Source organism: Talpa occidentalis, unplaced genomic scaffold (assembly GCF_014898055.3).
Source record: "Talpa occidentalis isolate TD23 unplaced genomic scaffold, MPIMG_talOcc4v2.1 talOcc4.12, whole genome shotgun sequence".
Lineage (NCBI taxonomy): Eukaryota > Metazoa > Chordata > Mammalia > Eulipotyphla > Talpidae > Talpa > Talpa occidentalis.
The window spans coordinates 8,518,413-8,540,592 of record NW_023601212.1 but is presented as its reverse complement, the minus strand read 5'-3'; the positions used below and the strand labels follow the sequence as shown (position 1 = coordinate 8,540,592).

At 50.4% G+C, this 22,180-nt stretch overlaps 1 protein-coding gene across 2 annotated transcripts; it reads right to left on the bottom strand.

The window, feature by feature from the left end:
• Window positions 1-2,989: 2,989 nt before the first annotated feature.
• YJU2 (YJU2 splicing factor homolog) lies at window positions 2,990-20,126 on the bottom strand. Of its 2 annotated transcripts, XM_037505095.2 has the most exons (8): window positions 20,022-20,126; window positions 18,580-18,680; window positions 16,891-17,035; window positions 14,789-14,923; window positions 12,385-12,566; window positions 10,674-10,797; window positions 7,005-7,149; window positions 2,991-5,968 (listed from the first exon to the last, which is right to left on the bottom strand). In XM_037505095.2, the coding sequence occupies exons 1-8, from the start codon at window positions 20,043-20,045 to the stop codon at window positions 5,856-5,858; spliced, it is 969 nt and encodes a 322-aa protein (XP_037360992.1). In that variant the 5' UTR covers window positions 20,046-20,126; the 3' UTR covers window positions 2,991-5,855. The 2 variants fall into 2 exon arrangements, with proteins under 2 accessions (XP_037360993.1, XP_037360992.1); XM_037505096.2 differs by lacking the exons at window positions 18,580-18,680; window positions 20,022-20,126 and adding an exon at window positions 17,154-17,866 and having other exon boundaries at window positions 2,990-5,968.
• Window positions 20,127-22,180: the final 2,054 nt, after the last annotated feature.

The following is a 22,180-nucleotide window of genomic DNA, read 5'->3' as shown; positions in this document are numbered from 1 at the left end:
CCTGCCCAGGGTAGGCAGGTGCTTGTGGCTTAGAGGGGAGGAAGGACCCGACAGAAATCAGAGCTAATTCTGTCGTGGGGACCCGGGTTTCTAACGGGAACAGCAGCGCCTGAGGAAGTGTGGGCAGGAGTGAGTGATCACCCACCCTTGTCATTCTACTGGTAGGGAAACTGAGGCACAGAATGGGGAGGGACTTGCTCACAGCCACCTGACAGATTATTTCTGCCTGGATGCCAGGAGGTGGCCCGGCTTGGGGTGGCACCCAAAACCCCCCAGAGTCTTTCATGCTGTCAGCTCCCTTTCCAGATGGGGAAACTGAGGACCAGAGCTGGCAAGGCAAAGCAGGGGCTTCCATCTGCGTTGCCCTACACGAACCTGTTGAGCTGGGTCCTCCCCACCTTAGCGCATTCGCACAGCTCCCACCCCGCCCTCTCCCTCTCTCCGGTTGGCAACTGGAGACCAGGCAGCACCCCTGGGGTCTGCCAGGGAGCACGGTGGGTAATTGTCCTGTTTTCTGTCAGCCGCCAGGCAATTCCCTGCTCAGCGATGAGCTGATGACAGATCTCATCAAATCCAAGGCCTCTCTCTGTCAGATAAATATGCGGCGTCTGAGGTATAAATATTTGAAAGGGGCCTTCTAATTACAGTGTGTGTCAGGAATAGCAATCAGGGGCCCCGAGGCAGAATCAAACGGCATTTGACTTCCCTGCGCTTTTGAGCTGGCTTCTCCTTCTCTGGGGTTTGTCCTCCCTACCCCACCCCAGTGGAGGAGGGGGGCGCGTGGAGGAGCCAGAGATGGTGGGTGAGAAGAGCTAGGCTTGGGGTCCAATGCCTCGAAGGGTGATCTCAAATAGCCACGTCACCCCTGGGTTCTGGCTTTCTGACCTATGGCTGATGGCTGCAGAACAAAGGTGAGGAGGTGGAGCGGGCTGGGGGTGCTGGGTTGAGGGGACTCCCCCCCCCCAAAACGAGTGGGGTTTTTCAGGGCTCCTTTCTGGTGAAGCTGTTTCTGGGGCCTCAGCCCCCTAACCTTGAGTAATGACCTGGGCTCTTCCCATCTGTAAAATAGGAGACTCACAGCTCACCGCTGCTGGCAGTGTACTGAGATGCCAGGTTGAATGACATACACTGCCGAGGGGAGCAGCGGCAAGCCAGGAGAGGTCTGCTGTGCCATGTGGGTCAGCACCCTAGTTGCGGATTGCTTCATAGTGCTGATGCTTAACCCCTTGCGCCACCAGGGAGGACCCTGAGGTGCATTCTTTTTTAAAGAGGTAATGTATACTGAAAGTGGACATTCTAATGCTTTTTAGTATGTTCACAAGATTGTGTAACTATCGCCATGAATCACAAAACATTCCATTACCCCAGAAAGAAACCTGTACCCAATTAACAGTCACTTCCTATTCTCCCCAAGTCTCCAGCCCCTGGCACCACAAACCCACTCTCTGCCTGTGGCTGTGTCTGTTCTGGACATTTCACATCAGTGGGCACACACCATGTGGCTTCTCTCCCTGAGCATCACATGTTCAAGGTCCCTCCCTGTGGTAGCGAGTGTCAGAGCTGCCCCCCTTTTCATGGCTGAGTGATGACCTATAACATGGTATACAGTAGGTGCTCAATATATGCTTAGTGTGTAGGGGATCTCAGGGAAGATGGTTCCTGCCTAGGGACTGTGCCTGCAGTCCCCTCACCCTTGCTTCAGGGAGCAGCCCGCCCTGGGTCCCCAACACTGGAGGGTGGATGGGTTCCAAGGCTCCAGAATAGGAGGAGAGGGACCAGCTGGGAAGGCCCTGGTGGGGTCTAAAATGTCCTAATCTGGGGCCTCCCTGGTGGCACAAGGGTTAAGATGCCAGCAACACTATGAAGCCACCCCAGCCAGCCAAGGAGGTGACCCACATGGCATAGCAGACCTCTCCTGACTTATCTGCTGCTCCCCTCAGCAGTGTGTTTCAGTAGATCTGCCTGTTTTGTTCCCCACTCAGTCTCTGGTGAATCCTCTCACCCACACCTCTGGCCTACACCCCAGTTCTTGTATGCATAAATAAATCAATCTTAAAAAAAACAAACTCCTAATCTGGAGAAGGAGACTTGGGCCTTAGGAATACCTAGTCATTAGGATAGATAATCTCTGCGCTTGGAAGCTTCTAGAAGCTGCCTTTCCTAATTTACAGTCTGAAGGAAGAGACATGGTCTGGCCCTCAGAAGTCCCCAGTGTGAGGAGATAGGGTCAGCTACTTACTAGGCTCCAGACTGGTGGGGTAGGCAGGCTTTTGACTTGAGGGCCTTCCCGTCTGATGAAGACTTGAGCCCAGGAAGCCCAGTCTGATGGGGGAGGTGTGATGTGCCTTCAAAGTAGCAGCCAGGTGGAGGAAGCATATGCTTGCTCGCGGGAGCTCCCAGTCTGATGGCGGAGATACGGCCCTGACTTCCAGGCTCACAGTCTGATGGCGGAGACGTGAGTCAGCCTTCAGGGGTCCCAGGACAATGTGGGGGGCATGGTCCAGACTTCAAGCATGCCTAATCTGATGGTGGAGGTGTAGCCCTGTCATCATGAGCCCCCAACCTGATGGGGAAGGCATGTCTCAGCCCCTGGAGGCCTCTGGTCTGCAGAAGCTGCATTGGACTGTGGTGACTGAAAGTCTTTTTTCAAAGCCAGGTCTTGTCCATCACTTGCTCTGAACCCTCAGTCAAGGAGCTCCCCACATCTGTAAAATGTGGCAGTAATGGAGCATGTGCCCCAGGGCAGGGGCAGGGAGAGAGCTCAGACAGCACAGTGGGCGGGGGGCGGCTAACCCCCAAGTCTCTCTAATGTGCTCAGGCAGTCGGGCAGCCTCCAGGGGAACTGATGGAGGAGATTCTGGATGAGGCCTGACAGCTCTCAGAGACCACTATGGAGCTCGTGGGGACCAGGACTGTCTGCCACGATGGGGGAAGGGCAGGCTCCAGAGAACAGAGGGGAGGGTATCCAGCGGAGTGGGGGGGGGGGCTGGGAGGGGTTGAATCTGAGGCAGCGATGTTGGGGAGGTGGCAGAGGATTAGCACATGGAAGACCCCAATGTGTGTGACTCTGCCTCTGCTGCCTCAGCCCTAGGAACCCCAACAAGAGAATGGGCCTTCCAGGACTGGGGGAGGGAGGGAGAAGAAAGCATAAAGGTCTCTGGGGCAACAAGAATTCAAGAGATCATTCCAGTGGAAGAGGGGGGCCTGTGGCGGAGGGCAGGCAGAACCAGGGGGCCCCTGGGCTGCAATCTCAGCTGTAGGTAGTGGGGAGACACCCACTAGGGCCACTAACATTCACGGAGCCCTGCTGAGTGCTGGATAGTCTTAGCTATTGTGGACACACTAACAATGTGACACCCCCCTTGCAAAGCTCACTGCCAAAGGGGATCTAGCAGGTAGACCCTCAGGTGACCCCATTAACCCCAACCTCCTGTGGTCACACCCATGTGTAATCTCTCCCCTTAAATATGTGGCTTGTTTCCAACCAGCAGAACATGACAATGATGACAGGAAGCCATTTCTAGCAGCTTCTCCTTAGAAGTCAGCTGTTGGGGAGCTCCGTGTAGACCAGGAACTGAGGGCAGCTTTGACCTAGGATTCTGTCCATAACATGACAGAGAGCTTGGGAGAGAATACTGCCCCAGCTGGGCCTGCAGCTGAGACCCCAGTCTGAGACCGTGAGGCAGAGCATTCAGGGAGTCAAGGGTATCAACAAGCCTGCTTAACACAACCTCAGGACTGTCTTACCCACCTCATTTGCTTCATTTGCTTATATTTTACCATTATATTAATGTTTCCTCCCTTACCCACACCCCATCTCCCAACAATCACGTCTTTTTTCACTGATATAGCTATGGCTAAAGCGGTGCTGGGCATTTAATAGGTGCTTAATTAATATCTTTGCAGTGAGCAAATGGATTAATAAATGTGCACCGGGGAATGTAAATGAGCTTGCTAATGGTGACTGCTGCATAAAGCTCGGCTGTCATTACTACAAATTCAATGGATGCTGCCTTTACTGCAGCCACCATGTCACATGGAGAAAAGAGAGCTTGGCACCTGCCTTCCCATGACCTCAGCCAGCAAAGCTGCAGGGACAGGGTGAGCCCAGAAACTGGGGAGATGTCTTGACTACCTTCCCTCTGGAACCTGTGGGGAGCAGAATTTGGTATCTTAGATAGGGGCCAGCAAACTTCCTCTATAAATGCATTGACTGTCAGGGCATAGTCTCCATTCTAGCCACTCAACTCTGCCACTGTAGAGTGGAAGCTGTGAGCATGTTGGTGTGCCAATAAAACTTTATTCACAAACACGGGCTAGGGAGCAGGTTTGACCTACGGACCTGTTTTCTCACCCATGTTTTAGAATGAAGTTGGGATAACATTAAGTCAGTAAAAGCAACAGATGGTGCATCATGTGGCAAAAGTACAGGGAAAGATCAGGAAACATTCTGAAAGAACCAACCAAAGTGGAACAGAGGGGCCCAAGCTCCTCGATCTTTTTTCATAGCTTAAGCCGATGATTTATCTTAACTGTTTCTAAATGGGCCTTATTACAGGCATAATGCCTGATACTGAGTTTGTGAAAATCAGCTATGCTGTGCTGTGAACAGTTTAACAACTGGCATTTTGGCAGGGGAGAATGACTTGTAGTGTTTGCCAATTTCCATGGTGTAAATATTTCTGCTGTGCCTGTTTTGAGCCACAAATCCGATGTCAAATTTGTATCAGGAAGAGCTATGCGCATGGTGTCAACCTCACCAGCTGGCAGTAGGAGCTGACTTGGGCCCACTGTTGTCAGGCTGCCAAGTCAGGACCCGAAGTCCTCTCCTCTTGGTCAAAGAGTAGGGTGGGAGGCCCCCCACATCTGTCTAAGCCCTCTCAGGTTCCCAGTTGGCCTCTTCATCTGTGGTACCCAAGTAGAGGAATCATCGCAGAAAGCAGATCCCCAAAATAAGAGGTTTTCACCTCCTAAACTCTGACAGTGAAAAATACAAAACCTGGGTATCTAATGCCAAACGGAAGCGCGTGAATGTGAGAAGGGCTGAGGCTGGCAACACTCACTGGCGCAACGGGAAAGAAGAGATGGGCGGGTTGTGGAGTCTGGAAGGGGCACAAAGCCTTCAACTAGAAAATACCGGAGCTGGAGAGGATCACACAATCACACATCTCTTACCTGCCGAGTAGGCAACAAGGGACGACGCACGTGAGGTCACACCTAGCTGGACCCCCTAGTCCAGGTGTCATTATACTCTATGGCACCACAGCATAAGGAAATCGCCCGACCACTGGTTCCTCAGAACAAGTTCCCACCATTAAGCGACGCAACTGTAACAGAGCTGACATCTGAAAACCCTGAGAGCATGAGCGCTGGGGTCAGATTTATTGGTCATGTGACTATGAGCTCTTTACTGCTGTGCAAGGACGCATCCCCAAACTAAACGTACTAACGACAGGCATATATGACAGTTCCTGAGGGCCACAAATCTGTGGCTCCCTCCTCAGATACTGGCAGAGCCTCTACTGGGTCCACAGGGTTGAGGCTGGGCCCACCTGGTGGGTGGCTCTTCCACGTGCCCAAGACACAGCAACATCTGAAGCTTGAAGGGGACCGAGCCTGTGCAAGCTCAGAGCTGCTCCAGGGATGTCCCAGCCCTGAATATGATGCCAGATGAGGGGCACCATGAGCCGGGGACCCCAAGGTTCCCGAGGGGACAGGAGAGAAACTGAGTCCTGTGGCTGAAGTCCTCATTTGTCCTTGGTGGCTCTGATTGTACCAGGCCTCGAATCCCAACCACCAGCTGGAGCCCCACAAGTGGCCCTTGCCCCAAGCAAAGTCCCTGGGGAGGGCGAGGCTCAGTTGCTGCCGCTACTGTCTTCACTGTCTGAATATGCACCCAGCTGGCTTAGGGAGGAGGTGCCAGGTGTCTGGGGAACAGGGTCTGCCACCTTATCATTCTTCGTGGAGCCTAGGAGGAAGGCAAGAGTTAGCCCACCACACCTCAACCCTGCAGCCTGCCTGCCACTGATGGCCCTATAATAGCCGAACACAGGGGAACGGGGCTGCACACCCCTACTTGCTCAGGGCTCAGGACAGCCCTGTCTTTCTGGAGGGAACCTGGTGGGATCTATCACAGGCTTAAACACACAGCCCATCTGACCCAGCAACACCCCTATGGAAGCTGACCTATGGGAACCCAACCCATTTCTACCAAATGTAAGCCATTTCAAGTCGAAAGGAAACCAAACCAAACACCACAGTGGTTAAGAGGGGAAGCTCCCAGCTCCACCCACCGCACCCCTGTATGACTATGGGTAAGTGGCTTTGCACTCTGGGCCTGGGACTCATCTGACAAAAAGGGTGATAACTGTTCTGGTCACAATGGCTCACGAGTGCAACAGGCGCACTGCAGGCCAGGGTTACAGCAGATCCTCACAAGGCGCCTCTCAGGAGTCAACACAAGAAGCTTAACTGGTGGGTTCTTACAGGGCGGGAAAGGTAGGCCCAGGGTGAAGTCCCTGACCACAGCCACAGAACAAACATGTAGAGGAGTGAGGGGTCTGCACCTGGGTTGGTAGGTGTTGTCAGTCCCTCAACGTTCCCCCCATCCCCCTCAATCTGCTACTCAGCAACAAAATAGCAGAGGTCAGGCCTCCCTGGTGGTGCAGGGGTTAAGTCTCAATGCTATCAAGCTATGAACAGCCACTGTGGTGGCATGAGTTCGAGCCCTGGCCTGGGAGCTGACCCACAGGGTGCAGCAGACCTCTCCTGTCTTGTCCACTGCTCCCCTCAGCAGTGTACTTCGGTCAATCTGCCTATTCTGCTCCCCACTCTGTCTCTGGTGAATCCTCTCACACACAACCCCCACCTCTGGCCTTAACCCCAGTGCTTGTATGCATAAATAAATAAATAAATAAATAAATAAATACACAGCTGAGGCACTGCTGCCACCCAGCATCCATCTGCGGTACTGCACCCAGCTTCAGGGAACCCTGGGAACTCACCTGGGGTGGGTGCTGCCTGGCTCTGCTGGGTGTTGCCATGCAGAGCTGTTTTCTTCACCACGACCAGGCCCAACAGTTGGGGCCTGCTGCCAAAGGTGCCGACACTCCGCTCCCAACTCTCCACCTTCCTCTTGGCCTTTGGGGTCTGCAGGGTGATGAGGTAACAGGAGAGTGGTCGCAGATCCCACCACCCCTCTGGCCTCATGTTCGTAGTCCCTGTTAAACTGGGACCTTGACCACCCATTCTCCCGCTGCGGTGCTGACCTAATCTCCCCCCTGCTCAAAACTCTGCGCCTCCCACCCCACCTCCATCGCCCTAAGCTTGGTACTCGAGTCCTCTACACATTTTCCATCATACACATCCGACTTATAAAGTGCAGCTTCTTACCTCCACACCTTTACCCACCACGTGGAACCTCCTATTTTCCTCTTGCTCACTTAGTAAATGCCTACCACCCTTCAACACCTGGTTCAGATCTCTCCTGCAGCAGGGGGGCTTCTTCCCACAGGTCAAGCTCAGGTGAGAACTGCAGCATGTTCCCCCTACATCCTAGGAACTGCCTCCCCAACTGTGAGTCCCAGTCTTGTTCTTGTCAAAAACAGTTCTTGGTACAAGGCAGTATCGCTCAGCTTGCGTGAGAGGCTGAGGGAATATGGAGGATGTGCTCTGGGAACTAGTTGAGAGGAGGCAGAATGGGATGCAGCCCCTCCTCTCCCCCTTTTTTTTTTTTTTTTAAAGATTTTATTATTTATTTATTTATTTATTTATACAAGGACTGGGTACAGTCAGAAGCACGGGAGGGTGAGAGAATTCACCAGAGCCAGAGGGGGGAGCAGAGCAGGCAGAAGGACCGAAGCACACTGCTGAGGGGAGCAGCGGGCGGCAGGAGAGGTCTGCGCAACGAACCCCTTTCATCTGCTTGATGTTCACAGAGAAACTGGAAACTACTGAACTAAGAAACTCCTCAGTGCTGCCCGAGCTGAGGGCTGGCGGTGCAGGGGGAGAAGACAGGCAGCGTGCTGCCCTCAGGAGCTGACCACTGTGGGAGGAGCGGGGGGACAAGCAAGTTCCAAAGCGCTCACTTAACATCAGTGACAGGTACTCGGAAGCTGTGACCTTAAGTGAGATGTACAATGACATCGCTGTGTTCAGTGTCGGCCCAGTCTGTTTATTCCTCATTGACTTTATAATAAAATGATGTTGAACAAAACGTGATTCAAGGTCCTGCTTGTGATAATGACAACGTCCATTTTGATAAGTAGTCAACAGAAGGAAGTCAGGGTGGGGGCAGGGACAGTGACTTCTGATAAGGCCATCAGGCCAGGTCTCATTAATGAGGTGACTTTGGTCCAGAACTAGGAAGAGGCATTAACAGACACTCAAGGAGGTGCTGGGGGGCAGAACAGTGAGCAAAGGCCTGGAGGTGGGAATGAGGTTGGCACATCCGAGAGGCTAAGGCAGTGGAGCAGTGAATGTGGGGGATGAGGAGGACACAGTGGTCATGGTGCCGCCCAAGGGGTTCAGTGAGTGGTGAGCAAGACAGAGATTTGGGGGGTGGGTTGAGGGGATGACGGAGAGATCAAGAAAGCAAGTCAAGGTTTTCTCATCCTGTGCCACTGAACTGACACACAAGGTAACTCATGTCCTTGTGTCAAATAGGATCGCAGCCTCCCAGGGCAGGCCGAGCGCTAAGAGCCTTGTGTATTTGCTTCCAAACCTGCTTATGCTAGCTGTACTCATTACCACCGAATTAAATCAGGGAAAGGGAGGTGTGAAAAGATATACTTCTGTAAGAGTTACGAGGAAGGTTTGAAATGTCTTGATAAAGGCATAGTTTGTAAAGCAAAACAAAAATGCTACCATCAAGTTATACATAAACAGGACAACTATAAAAAGCTGGGGGGAGAATCATAAAAAGTCAGATTGCTTTCAAAATGGCTTCCACTTAAAAGAAAAAATAAAAAGAGGAACTTTTAAACAATGAATTCTGGGTGCGGTTTATGCAAGAGACTATTAGGGCACATGCAGGCACACCTCACAGACACTGTGGGTTTGGTTCCAAACCACCACAATAAAGCAAGTACCTCAATAAAGCAAGTCACACAAATTCTTTGGTTTCCCAGAGCATGTGAAAGTTGTGTTTACACTACACTAGAGTTTACAAAGTGTGCGATGGTATTATATCTGAAAATAACTGCTAAAAAACTTGACACAGAGATGCAAAGTGAGCACGTGCTGTTGGAAAAATGATGTCAACAGACTTGGCTGGACGCAGGTTTGCCACAAACCTTCAATTTGTAAAAACTGCAGTAACTATAAAGTGTTAATAAAGTGAAATACAATAAAACAAAGTATGACCTTATCCTCCAAAAGCAAAAGTTTGACTCAATATCCAGAAACGAACAGGTGGCAGTTTACAACTTGCAAGCCCGCGCTCACTTCTAATGGTTAGAATTCTCCCCTGGAACAGCACGGCCTCTATGAAAGACTGCATTTCCCAGGCTCCTTTGTAGAAGGATGTGGTCACATGATTCAGTTCTGACCAATGGGATATGAGCAGAAGCATGTGCTCAGCCACGAGCAGAGTATCCCTAATAGGCCCTTCCCCTGAACCTTCCCAGTGGGTGGAATGCAGATGCAGAAGCAGCAGTTGGATGCTATGCAATGAGGGCCTCCTCCTTGTGATGGCAGAACAATGAGAAGGAAGGTGCCTGGGTTCCTTTCCTGTTTTGGGGGTTGTGGGCACAACCATTATTTCAGAGAAAAGGAACATCTGAGACCACTGTGAGTGTGGGTCTTGTACAGTGGCTGGACTTGCATTTAACTAACACAGATTAACTAACATGTTTTGAAGTAAAACGTTTCTGGGGTGTCTGTGTTATATCCATTTTCCCACTTTTACTTCCTTCTTTAACAGACCAGAGTGGCCTTGACCACCTTGGATAAGACAGCTATGATGGAAAATGCTAGTCACTGCCCCCCATCCCCAAACACACACACGCTCCTCTCCTTCCTGCCAGTGGGCCAGTTAGCATATGTAGCTCCCAGTGTCCCTTGCAGCTAAGTGTAGTCATGTGACTGAGCCTAGTCAATGGGATGAGGAAGGAACATAGGCATCTGGGCCTCAGGGCACTGGCAGGTGCTCCTACACACACCCTCTGACTTGCCCAGGTGGAACCCAGCACAGTCTAAGTTAGTTGTGATCATGGAGCAGGAATCAATGCTCTAGGAGCAGACAGCGTAAGCAGCTAGATCTCTGAATGACTACATGGAGCAGAACTTCAGGGAGTCCCAGGCTGTCACCCCAGGACTGTCATGTGACTGAGAAATGAGTGTCTGTGTTCTTATATTTCTTTGTTTCAGCAGCTGAAGCAGGGTTGTCAAACTACAGACCAGTTAGGCCCACCTAACTGTAGTCTAAATCCTCTTTTATTGAGGATGGGCTGACTTAGTGGCTTGCTGCTTTTGAGAACAAAGTTTTATTGGCACAAGGCCATGTCCACTCACTTACATAGGATCTGTAGCTGCTTTTGTGCTGTGATGACAGTCAAGCTGTATACACAGTCTTGCAGACTGTCTGGCTCTTTAAGGAAGAATGAAGCCTGGCCTGAGCTTACTCTGCCCCTGCTTAACTTGAGAACACACGAAATGTGAGCGGCCCCACTCACCTCATCCAGGATAGCAGTGGGGTTGGGCCGCAGGACTGAGTGGGGTGGGGCAGGAGCAGGAGCATCCTCCTCTGAATCAGAGTCTTCCAGCAGCCTCCGTTTCCTAGTTTCTTCCACCAAGGCCCTGAAATGGGTGAAATGTGGGGTTGGGGATCAGTGCCCAGGATCCCCTCTAAGGCTAGGTATCTTGGTTCAGAAGCCTTTTCCTGACCTCAATGGGTGGAGGATGGGAGGCATGAAAATTCTTTTTTTTTTGGAAAATTGTTCTTTATCTCCTGAGGGCAGTGAGTAGTTAAGTACCTGGATGCAGGACCAGCCTGTCTGGATTTGAGCCCTAGTTGGGTGACTTTGGTGGGGCCCTGCTTGGACCTCCCTGAACTTTAGTCCCCAAAACCATGATGATGATCATGCCAATCTCAAATAGCACAGGCACCCAGAATGCATTCAGCAAACAGAGATTCCCCTTGTTGCACTCAGTATCAATGGTCTGTCAACTGAGTAGGGGTGAATTGATCACCTATGTTTGATCATGTTGTAGGTCCCAGGGATGCAAAAGAAAAGGTTCCTAAAACAGGGAAAGAGACTATAAAGCAGGAGAGGGGTGAATCAGCAAGTGTATTTCAGTAGATTCACTTGTTCTGCTCCCCACTCTGTCTCTGGTGAATCCTCTCGCCCGCCGCTCCTCTGGCCTACACTCCAGTTCTGCCATGCAAAATAAATAAAAAAAATTTTTTCCAGCTTCTTTTTTTTTTTAAAGATTTAGTTCTTTATGCATACAAGAGCTGGGACACAGGCCAGAGATGAGGGTGTGTGTGTGAGAGGATTCACCAGAGGCAGAGCAGGGAACAGAACAGGCAGACTGACTGAAACACACTGCTGAGGGGAGCAGCAGGTGAGACAGGAGAGGTCTGCTGCACCATGTGGGTTTCTCCCTGGCCAGCTAGGGATCAAACTCGTGCTGCAGATGCTGCAGATTGCTTCATAGTGCAGTGCTTAACCCCCTGCGCCACCAGGGAGGCCCAAAATAAATCAAAATTTAAAAATAAATAAATAAAAATTTTTAAAAAAGACAGAGAGAATGTTCCAGAAAGTGACAGGCAGCCTTAGAAAAGCATGAACATAGCAGGCCTGAGGCTGCATCTTTGGAGACGCTGGTTTGCAAGGTGCCCCTTGGCTGGAACCTGACTTTTGGGAGGGTCCCCAGGACCCCCTGATAAGAATTCTCTGGCCCTAAAAGGACTGTGCACATGGTCATGGCTGTCCTCCTGCAGTTTGGGATCTCGGTGTAAGCCAGGCAGGGGCACCCGTGACCATCCTGGTGAGCATCCTGGGAGCTGGATCTTCAAGAGCTCTTGGGGACCACACTTCATACATGCCAGCACCTCTCATTTGGGGGGAATTAAACTTGTCCTGTGGGATATTTCCCCCTGACCTCCCCAAATGCATCCCATGTGCCTTTTCCCTCTGCTCTCTTTGCGCTCCATCTTCCTGCTCCAGGAGCCACAGCTGTGATGATGACTACCCACCAAAACCTCAGGGTCCTCCTTGCCAACTGTTGAACCTGGGGGTAGTCGTGGGAACTCCAACACAGGTGCCATGACAGAGAAAGTGAGACGGGGGGAGGGAAGTGAGATGGGAGAGGGCAGGTGACCCTAAGAAGGCGACACCGGCACGGCAGCTCAGCCCCGCTGCCCCAGAGGACCCGACTCACGCTGTCTCCCTCTCGTCCTCCTCCTGCTCCTGCTTCTGCCGCTCCTCCTCTGACAGGCGATGCTGCCGCAGCATGGCCTCAAAGTCCACATGGGCCTGCCGCTGGTTCAGGTCCTTGAGCTCCTGAAGGTTCTCCAGAACCTCCATCTCTAGCTTGGAGTCCTTGGTTCGATTCTCCAGCACCTGGAAGGCAGGATGACATGGGGCTGAGTGTGCTGGGCTTTCACTCTGTGACATTCCCCACCTGACATCCCCTCCTGTGCAGTCCCGCCGCTGATCCATTTCGCAGATCAGAACACTGAAGTCTGGGGAAGGGAAATGACTGCCTGAGGCCACACGACTGGTCAGTTTTAGAGCCAGGTGGCCAGGTGGATCCTGACTCCTCTGAGTAAAAACAGCCAAGTGGATTTAAAATAGACAAACAACTATTCTGTGCCAGGCCTCAGGCTAAGACATTAACACATACAATCTCATTTGGCCTATGCAACAACCCCGATTTTACAGAAAAGGAAACCAAGGTGCAAAGAGGGGATGCTGACCACCCCAGGTCTCAGAGACATGGAGCCAGGCAGAGTTGGGCATGAATCCTGACATGGCTGCTTCCTGACTGTGGAATCTTGTTTCAATCTTCTGGAAAGTGGAAGTCACAGTGATTTGAAAATACGTTCAAAAATTCTTTGATGCTGCTCCCTTTAGGAAGTGGAATCTAAATCCCCTCTTCTTGAGGATGGACAGGCTTAGTGACTTGCTGCTAATGAAGAGAATGAGGAATGACACTGTCACTGCTAAGAGCAGGTCATTAATAAGCACAGTGGCTTCTGCCTTACTCTCTCTGGGCTCACTCGACTTGGGGAGTGATCTGTTGGCTGCCATGTTGTGAGGAAGCTCTTGCATTGCTGCGGAGGGGCCAGGTGGAGAGGAGCTGAGGCCTCCCATCAATAGCCATATGAGGGAGCCACCTGGTATTGGCTCTTCTGGTCCCAGTTGATCCTTCAGAGGAGACAAGACCCAGCCCACAGCTTGACTGCAGTCTTGTGAGAGACCCCAAGTCAAGGCAATCCATCTAAGTTGTCCAGGTGGGATTCCTGACTCTCAGAAATGATGATAATAAATGGTTGAAGCTGCAAAGCTTTGGGTAACTGTTATGCAGCAACAGCTCACTAACACCAGAGTCATGGCCCCTTGTTGGCGGGTGCAGCAGTAACTAGAGGAGCACATGGACAGCACAGAGCAAACCCCCTTGGAGACCTATTTCTCTCCCTGCTGAAACAGTTGGACCAGATCCGGCATGCTTTGCTTAGAAAACACAATTGGCAGAGGTGAGAGGATCCAGAAACAGATGACCATGGGAGTGGGTGGAGACGGGGGTGGTGGTGGGGGGAACACAGACATCCTATCGTTTCTGAGAAAAATAACAAAATTGCCCAATTGAAGGTGAAAATGAATTTAAGGAATACAATGTTAGTATTAACATTTATGGATTACTAAGGGCTGAGTCCTAAAACATTTAATCCTTACCACAATTATATGAGGAGGGTACAGTTATCCGACCCAGTTATAGATGAACATGCTCCACAGAGAGGCCCAGTGCCTTGCTCAAGGTCACGTAGCCAGGAAATGTTCAAGTGACCTTTTCCATCTATATTCCTAGTCTTAATACCTACTGGCCTAATTTAGTCTAATCCCTCCTGGTCATGGAAAGCTTCTTAGAAAACTGGGGAAGATGACTGCAGGAAGCACCTTGTGACCGGAAGTCCAACTTCCTGCTTCCCAGTATTCTCTTGCAGCCTAACAGTTTGTCATCAGCTCAGTGGCAGTATGGATTCACTGTCTTGGAGTTTATGTGGGTCAAGCGTCTGGTACAGCATGGCTGGATAGCACTCACCAGGCTGAAATCAAGGGGCTATGGGAGAACCAGGATCTTCTTCTGAGCTCATTTAGGTTCCTGGTGCCTGTGGGACTGAGATCTCCCTTTTCTTGCTGGCTGTTGACTGGGGGCCATTTTCTGCTCCCGGGGGCTGCCCACTGCTCCCTGGCATGTGGGCCACTGTGCTGTGCAGCTCCTTCACATCTCTGATGCCCTGTCTCCAACTTTAGACCCAGATAAAGGGGTTCAAGTGACAGGGCAGGCCCATCAGGGTAATCTCCCTTTCGTGAGACCAACTGTGCCGAGACCTACTCTAACAGCCTGATCACAGGTCCCACATCCTTATACACACAGCTCCTAGGGCTACGCAGGGTGGGGGGCCTGGAGGCAGGGGTCCTGGGAATACCTTAGAGTTCTGCTGATCACCCGTTGATTCACCCCTGCCCACAGACCTGAGGTGGAAAGGGGCACCAACACTGCCAGCATCCTCACACACACATGCATGTGCCCGACACACACACGGGGGCGCCTGGCTCACCTTCATGGGGTTGTTCAACTCCTCATCCTCCCGCTCCTTCTGCACCCTCTTCTCCTCCTCCTCCAGAAGCTTCTCAGCCTGGAAGTTTCGTGTGGCTCCGTGCTCCATTGTGTAGTCTGTGTTTTCAGGGTCTGTCTGGAAGGAAGGATGGACAGATGTCAACTCCTATGTCCCTGGTTATTGACGGCTTCTGCAGTCTGTGACACACTCTCTCTCAATGTTTCACTCCCTCGAATACCTTTTCTTTTTCTTATCTTACTGCTTTAGCTAGTGTGGTTCTTTCTAGTCTTCCTGCTCCCCTTTTGCAAAAACACTCAACTCTGTAGTATGGACTACAGAGGCTTCTCTACTTACCTCCTTGTAACCCCTCACCTTCCACCCTCCACCATGTTTGCAAGTAAGTCTCCAGACTTTTGCATATGTTGGCTTTTTGCCTTGTATGTATGCAGGCCTTGTATTTACTTCATGTTACTTCCTTAATTATAAGTTATATATCAAATATGCATAGAGCATACGTTTAGATGTATTGATAAAATGGAATAATGAAATAGAAAATGGTATCATGGGTTAGTCCCCAGAATAGAAAAATGACATCTGCAGAAAAACTAGATCTGCATCACAACTGGAAGCTTCCAATGTGGACTTCTCATTGTGACAGATGCACTGAGAAAAAGTATGATGTTCACAGAAAGGGTTGTGGTTGGGGGCAGGAAGGACCTCCTATGCCATGTCTGCAATTTTTCTGTAAATCTAAACGTATTACTAAATAAGTTTTTGTTAAAAAGGAAAGGAGGAAGAGTGAGCCGGTGTGTATGTGTATGCAGAACATGCTTTTTGAAAATCACATAAGAAACTATTACAAGTTTTTGTTTCCTATGCTTCAGGGCTGATGGACAGAGAGGGTGCAGTGTTAATCCTGCACTGCTGTTTTGAATTCTGTTTTCACAACATTCACATAAACCTATTGAGGAAACCCTAGTTATTTAATCACCTGAAATTCTTCACTAGGAAGGCCATTTTATAAAATTTTGCCATAGTTCCCCTAGTCTTTAAAATAAGCATTTTCTGCAAATAGCCCGAATGTTCATCAGTTAATGAGCAGATAAATACAACGTGGCATTTTCATACTGTGGAATATCACTTGGCCATGACAAGGGGGGCAGCTCTGACGCTCGCAATCACGGAGGGACCCTGAACACATGATGCTCAGGGAGAGAAGCAGACACACAAGGCCATGGAGTATGAGTCCACTGAGGAGAAACGTCCAGGACAGGCACAGCCACAGAAACAGGGAGGGGATTAGTGGATGTCAGGGCTTAGAGGAAGCAAATGGGGGGTTGAGGAGAATATTCTGGAATTAGAGGTGGTAGTATAGTATCCTGCAAATGTACTAACGCCATTAAACTTTACCCTCTGAAGGGTGAATTTTATTGTATGTGAAATATATCTAAATAAAGCTACTGTTAAAAAAGTAGCCAAAGTATATAATTTTAAAATGTACTTTCTATTTGTATTGATCAAACTGTATTTTTTAACCAAAGGAAAAAAGTTTATGGCAAAAAAATACTCAAAACACTACAGAAGCATGTAAAGAGAAAATTTTAAATTCTCCTCATCCTTTCCCTAAATCCTTAGTATCATCCCTTGAGGTGACAATTAAAGGCACAAACATGACTTTGATTGATTATGTAATATTCCATGGTATAGTATATCATTTGTTCAGCAAATCTTCTATACATCTAGGTTGCTTCCACTTTCTTCCTTTATAGATACAGTCATGAGCTGCTTAGCATCGAGATGCGTTCTGAGGATGCATGTAATGATGCAAACCCAGATGAAGAGCCTACTATACACCTAAGCCATGTAGGGGGGCCTACGGGACCCCACTGACCATGCGCCCTCACTGACCTGAATGTTATGTGACACACTGACTTCTATGCTGCCGTGAACATCTCCCCCTAATCTCTGTCTGTTTCTTGGGAATAAGGTGAAATGGGATTTCCCTGCAGCATGAAGATAAGGGTGGGGAGCTGTGGGGAGCCCCGAGGACCTCCCAGCATGAATGGGGGCTGGGGAGGAAGAACCAGCCTGGCTCCACCTACCTTGAAAGTGATCTCAGCCAGGCAGCGTGTGCACTTAATGTAGAAGCGGAAGATGGGCAGACCCAGGTAGGCCTCGTTCTGCACAGTCTCTTTGCGCGCATTGAACTTCTTGCCCTTGTAGATGTATTCTCCGCACGTCTTGCACCTGTGGGGAAGGACAAAAGGACTCAAGTCATCTTGGCGCTCTGGTTCATACTGGTAGGATGCTCTGGCAGTCTGGCACATGGCTACGTGCACACCTCCAGAGATGGGGCGCTCCCTACCCGAGGGCTGCCTGTTCCAGCACGTGCATGGACTTCCCCAACCTGACATGCTCTTCTAACATCTAACTGGAGTGTGGGAAGCATCCGGACTAGGTGAGACAGGTCGGTCACACTCCTAGAAGGCAGCCTGGTGCTCCTGGGGCATCTGGCCTCCAGAAGGGATGAATCTACCAAGAGGAAAGTCAGAGAGATCACATGGAGCAACGCAGAGCTCTTGTCACCCTTCCCCTGGCTGTCCTGCTCAGTCCCTGTGCTCCCCAGGCCCAGCACACCAGCCTCCTGGCTACCCTGCAAACACCCCCAGTTTGGTCCTACCTCTGAACTTCTGCTGTTGCAGTTCTCATAGCCCATGTCACTCTTCACCCTTCAGACCTTCAGAACCACTGGCATCTGTTGTGTCATTTCCCTGACCACATCCTCCTTCCCTGCCACCAACCCTGCTGCCCAATTTACTTGTTCCAAGTACACCTGGAAGGACTGCATGATTTTTTTTTTAAAGATTTTTTATTTATTTATACAAGAACTGGGGTACAGGCCAGAGGTGCAGGAGGGTGAGAGGATCCACCAGAGATAGAGCGGGGAACAAAATAGGCAGACTGACTGAAATACACGGCTGAGGGGAGCAGCAGGCGAGACAGGAGAGGTCTGCCGTGCTATGCAGGTATCTCCCTGGCCGGCTGGGAATCAAACTCCTGCTGCAGAAGCTGTAGACAGCTTCACAGCACTGCGCTCAACCCGCTACACCACGGGGGAGGCCCAGGACTGCATGATTATTGTGTATTATCTCCACTTATCATACTGTCAACTCCTGGAGTCAGGGACTTTGTCAACCTTGCTCTCCACAATCCTACTACACACTTGGCCCTGGCAAATAGCAGGTGCCCAATTAAAGACTACTGAATGAAAAAATTTAAGGCACACAGGAGAGAGTGAAAATAAACAGGTAACAATATGTAGCTATGTAGTGAATGTCACTGAATAAAGGTACTTTTTACCACCAGGTGTATCTGGTTTCAAATACAGCCATGTGCTGAATAACAGTGTTTGCTTGGGTACAGGCTGTACATGTGACAGTGGTCCCAACAGGCTGTGCCACCAAGGGGCTAGTGTCCTTACACGCTATGATGTCTGCACAACAATGACATCACCTAATAGTGCCTTTCTCAGAACATGTCCCCAGTGTTAAACGTCACATAATTAAGACCCCCAAGCAGCACCACTGGGAACTCTGAGAGGGCAGGAAGATTAATCCTGAACGAGGAGGGAAGCAAGGTCTGTGGTCACTGGCTCACTGGGTCAACATGTGCACCAAAAACAGCGACCTGGGCTGACCACTGGTGATGAGACATCATTCTCTACCGACACAGACACTGGGTCTGTCTGCCCTGACTGGGCTGTCAGGGGTGGCGGGGGGAATCATGCTCACCTCATGTTGAAAGGGGCCATCAATCGTACCACGTACTGCCGGTCTTTGGGGAGTTTGAGTTTGGGGATTTTCGATGGGTCAAAGTCGGGAGGGTAATATTTCTGTGGGGAAGAAAGGAATGTTAGGGGAACTGTGTTGAGACATAGGTTGGATTCCTCCGCTCTGGCTATTACTTATCCTCTCAAAGACTGTTTCCTCATCTGAAGAACAGATACCACCCACCCACCCATAAGGATTTGAGAGCATGGCATTTAGCACAGCGTCTTGCACACAGAACCACACAGAAATATGGAAATACAGATATATCTCATTTTGCTGCACTTTGCAGATATTATGCTTTCACAACTGAAGGTTTCTGGCAACCCTGAGCCTAGCAAGTCAATCGGCCCCATTTTTCCAAAAGATGTGCTCCCTTTGTTTCTGTATCATGTTTAATTAAGAGGTGTACATTTTTAGTCTTAATGCTATTGCATACTTAACAGACTACAATATAGCGTAAACATAACTTTTAATAATCACTGGAAAACCAACAAATTCATGTAATTTCCTTCATTGCAACGGACTGAGGTACACCTGTAGATGCCTCCCAGGTGGCGCCTCAAGATGGAAGAGGTTTCACAGACATGAAGTCCAGCACACTGCACTGAAATGTAAGGAGACTGGGGCTGGATTCCTAATACAGATGTTTAAAGAATGAGGGCGCTGAGCAGAGAATGTCATCAGCTCCACCTCTGAACCCCGGGCTCCTGGCAAGACCATGGAATCCTGGTCTTCATATTCTCCACTTACAGGACCGAGAGGTCAGTTCCTTTCTAGGGGCACACACCCTCCTGGGGTGAGAGGGGCTGGGCCTCAGAATTTCAGAGCTCTCCTTCCCAGAAGCAGAATTCTGCCTTCCGAGTGGGTCCCTGCGCCCCGAGTGGGTCCCTGCCCCCTCCTCCCCCAGGACAGGCAGGTTTTCCCTTCCAAGGAGGGGAGGAGACGATGAAGCCCTTGTTACGGTTCCCCATGAGCAGAGAACCAGAGCTTAAGAAAGTGCAAGTCCTGTAAGTAAGGAACAGTATTGACTGGCGACCCCAGGCAGGGCGGGGATTAACAGACACGTCCCAGAAGTCGCTGCTTTGGGGCGGGGGGAGAGGGGAACTACCAGTATTTTTAGGAAGGCCCGCCCCAAGGGAAATAACCAAATAATTTCTTCGGAAAACCCTTCCGGGAAGGTGAGTAAATAGCCCGAGCCCCGCGCCCAGCAAGCTGAATGTGGGCTGGCGTAAGGAAGGTCCCGCCCCCAACGGAGGGTGATTGGGAGGAGTTTGGGAGGCCCCGCCCCAAACGGAAGGCCGGTCGAGAAGGAAAAGGTGTCCGTAGCTCACGGGAACCCCGCCTCGGCCGGAGCTCCGAGATGTCCCGTCCCGGGCAGAAATCCCTAGCCACAGAACACTTACGTTTAAAACTTTTCGTTCCGACATCTTTGCCTCCTACTCTTCTCGCAAGCCCGAGAGAACTGATTAGGTTCGGGGGGTGACGGAATTCCCCGGCCGTCCCTTCCACTTCCGCTACGTGACTTCCGTCGGCCTCTATTATTGGTTGCAGCTGCGTGTCTTGCCTTTTTCATTGGCTCTAATCCCGCCTGTCAAGGTCCGAATGCTACTATCTTCCTTCCGGAGTTGTAACCTCGGTGGTGAGCAACAAAGGTTCCGGGAACCGTCTGGGTTTCTAGGAGTTCCGAGGAGGTGCTGCGCCCCTAGAGGTCGGCAGCGATGCCTTAAAATTTTGTAGCAGTACGAGGTGGCTGCTGGTCGCGACTTTCCCTGTTATTCATTCATTTATTCAACAAATAAAGCGCTGTGCCGATTGCTTAGCCTGTGTGCTAGGCTCTGGGAACCCACCCGCCGTTCCTGTGCTCTTAGCATTCACGTGGGGTTGGGGGCAGGTCCCACGGGCTGCACGGGTCGCTACAAAGGAGTGTCTTGGAAGCCCCCACCTGAAGTTTTGTTAGGGGGAAAAGGATGTCCCAAAGCGCGCGAGGACCCACAGCCAGGAACCCGTTTAATATCGGGGTTGCTCTATAACAGTTTGACACAACGACGAGGCTCCAAACCCACCTCCCCCTTACACACCCTCTAGCTCTCAAATGTTCCTCCATTGCCTGGCCACCTCATTTCTTCTTCAACCTGTTTGTTCTGTGACAGATATGTGTTCAATCACTAGGGACATATCAGGTAGAAACACATAAGATTCCTGCCTTTCTGGGGATCACTGTGTCTGGTGGGACAGATGGACAATAAACACACAAAAAGGGCCCTTCTCAGGCCTGGTAAAATATCTGAAGACAAAATAGGGTGACACTGGAAAGCTTTAAATGGTATACAAGTTTCCTACTTCTGCTATAGCTAATTACCACAGACTAGATGTCTTAACACACTTTTATTATTTTGTAGTTCTTGAGGCTGGTTCCATCTGGAGACCCCAGGGGAGAATTCATTTCCTTTGCTTTTCCTGCCTCTGGAGGTGCCACATTCCTTGGCTCACACCCCAGCATCACTCTGACTTCTGCTAACATTGTCACTTCACCTTCCACCTCTCCCTATAACCTTCCTGTCTCCCTCTAGTAAGGACTCTTGTGATTATATTGTGGCCACCTGATAACCTAGGATAACCCACCTAGTGTTCACTAGATGAACGCTCCTGAATCTTTAAATGAAGGATCTTCAAGATTCTTAATCACACCCGCAAAGTCCCCTTTGCATGTAATGTACCATCTTCATAGGTTCTGGGGATTAGGCTGTAGGTATCTTTGGGGTGGGGCGGGCACATTATTTTGCCTGCCATAGATGAGGTAGGGAAGGCTTCTCAGAGGAGGTTACCTTTGAACAGAGACCTGAAATCCACTTAGAGTTTCTCTGACCTTCGGGGCCTGCCTGCTTTGCCCCTTTCTCAGAGCAATCTTTCCTAGACAAACTCTTGTTCCATTTGTGTCCACCCACAGTGGGGCTCACATCTGGGCAGCCATCAGAAGGTGGGTGAACCAAACTGCTGGATTCCACTGTCCCATCCAAGGCAGGACCCCCCAACAGCCCCATTCTGACTCCTCAGCCTGGGTCTCTTCCTCTGGTCCAGCCCCGACCCCATCCATGGGAGTGGTGCCTCACTGTGTGTGTGGCCTGCCCTGCTCTCCCCTTAGAGTCCTCTTGGGTTTTATCTGTTGATGGAAGGGAGGAGTCCTGATACCAATGATAATGATCCTTTGCTTTTTGTGTGTGTGCCTTGATTTGTGGGGGGGTTACTTAAAAAAGCTTCACTTTTGGGGCCTCCCTGGTGGCACAAGGGGTTAAGCACTGCACTATGAAGCAATCCGCAGCCTCAGCAGCACGAGTTCGATCTTCAGCCCACCAGGGAGCAACCCACATGGCACAGCAGACCTCTCCTGTCTCACCCACTGCTCCCCTCATCAGTGTACTTCGGTCAGTCTGCCTGTTCTGTTCCCCACTCTGTTTCTGGTGAATCCTCTCACACAAACACCCCTCCCCTGGCATCTCTGGCCTATACCCCAGCTCTTGTATGCATGAATAAATAAATCTTTTAAAAAAAAAGCTTCATTTTT

Excerpts from the sequence above, each read along its gene's own strand:
- YJU2 (XM_037505095.2), bottom strand. The coding sequence starts at position 20,045 with ATGTCGGAACGAAAAGTTTTAAAC. Across the intron at positions 17,036-18,579 it reads ATGGCCCCTTTCAACATGAG|GTGCAAGACGTGCGGAGAAT; the intron begins GTGAGCATGATT and ends CCTTCCCCACAG. Across the intron at positions 7,150-10,673 it reads CCACTGCTATCCTGGATGAG|ACCCCAAAGGCCAAGAGGAA; the intron begins GTGAGTGGGGCC and ends ATCACCCTGCAG.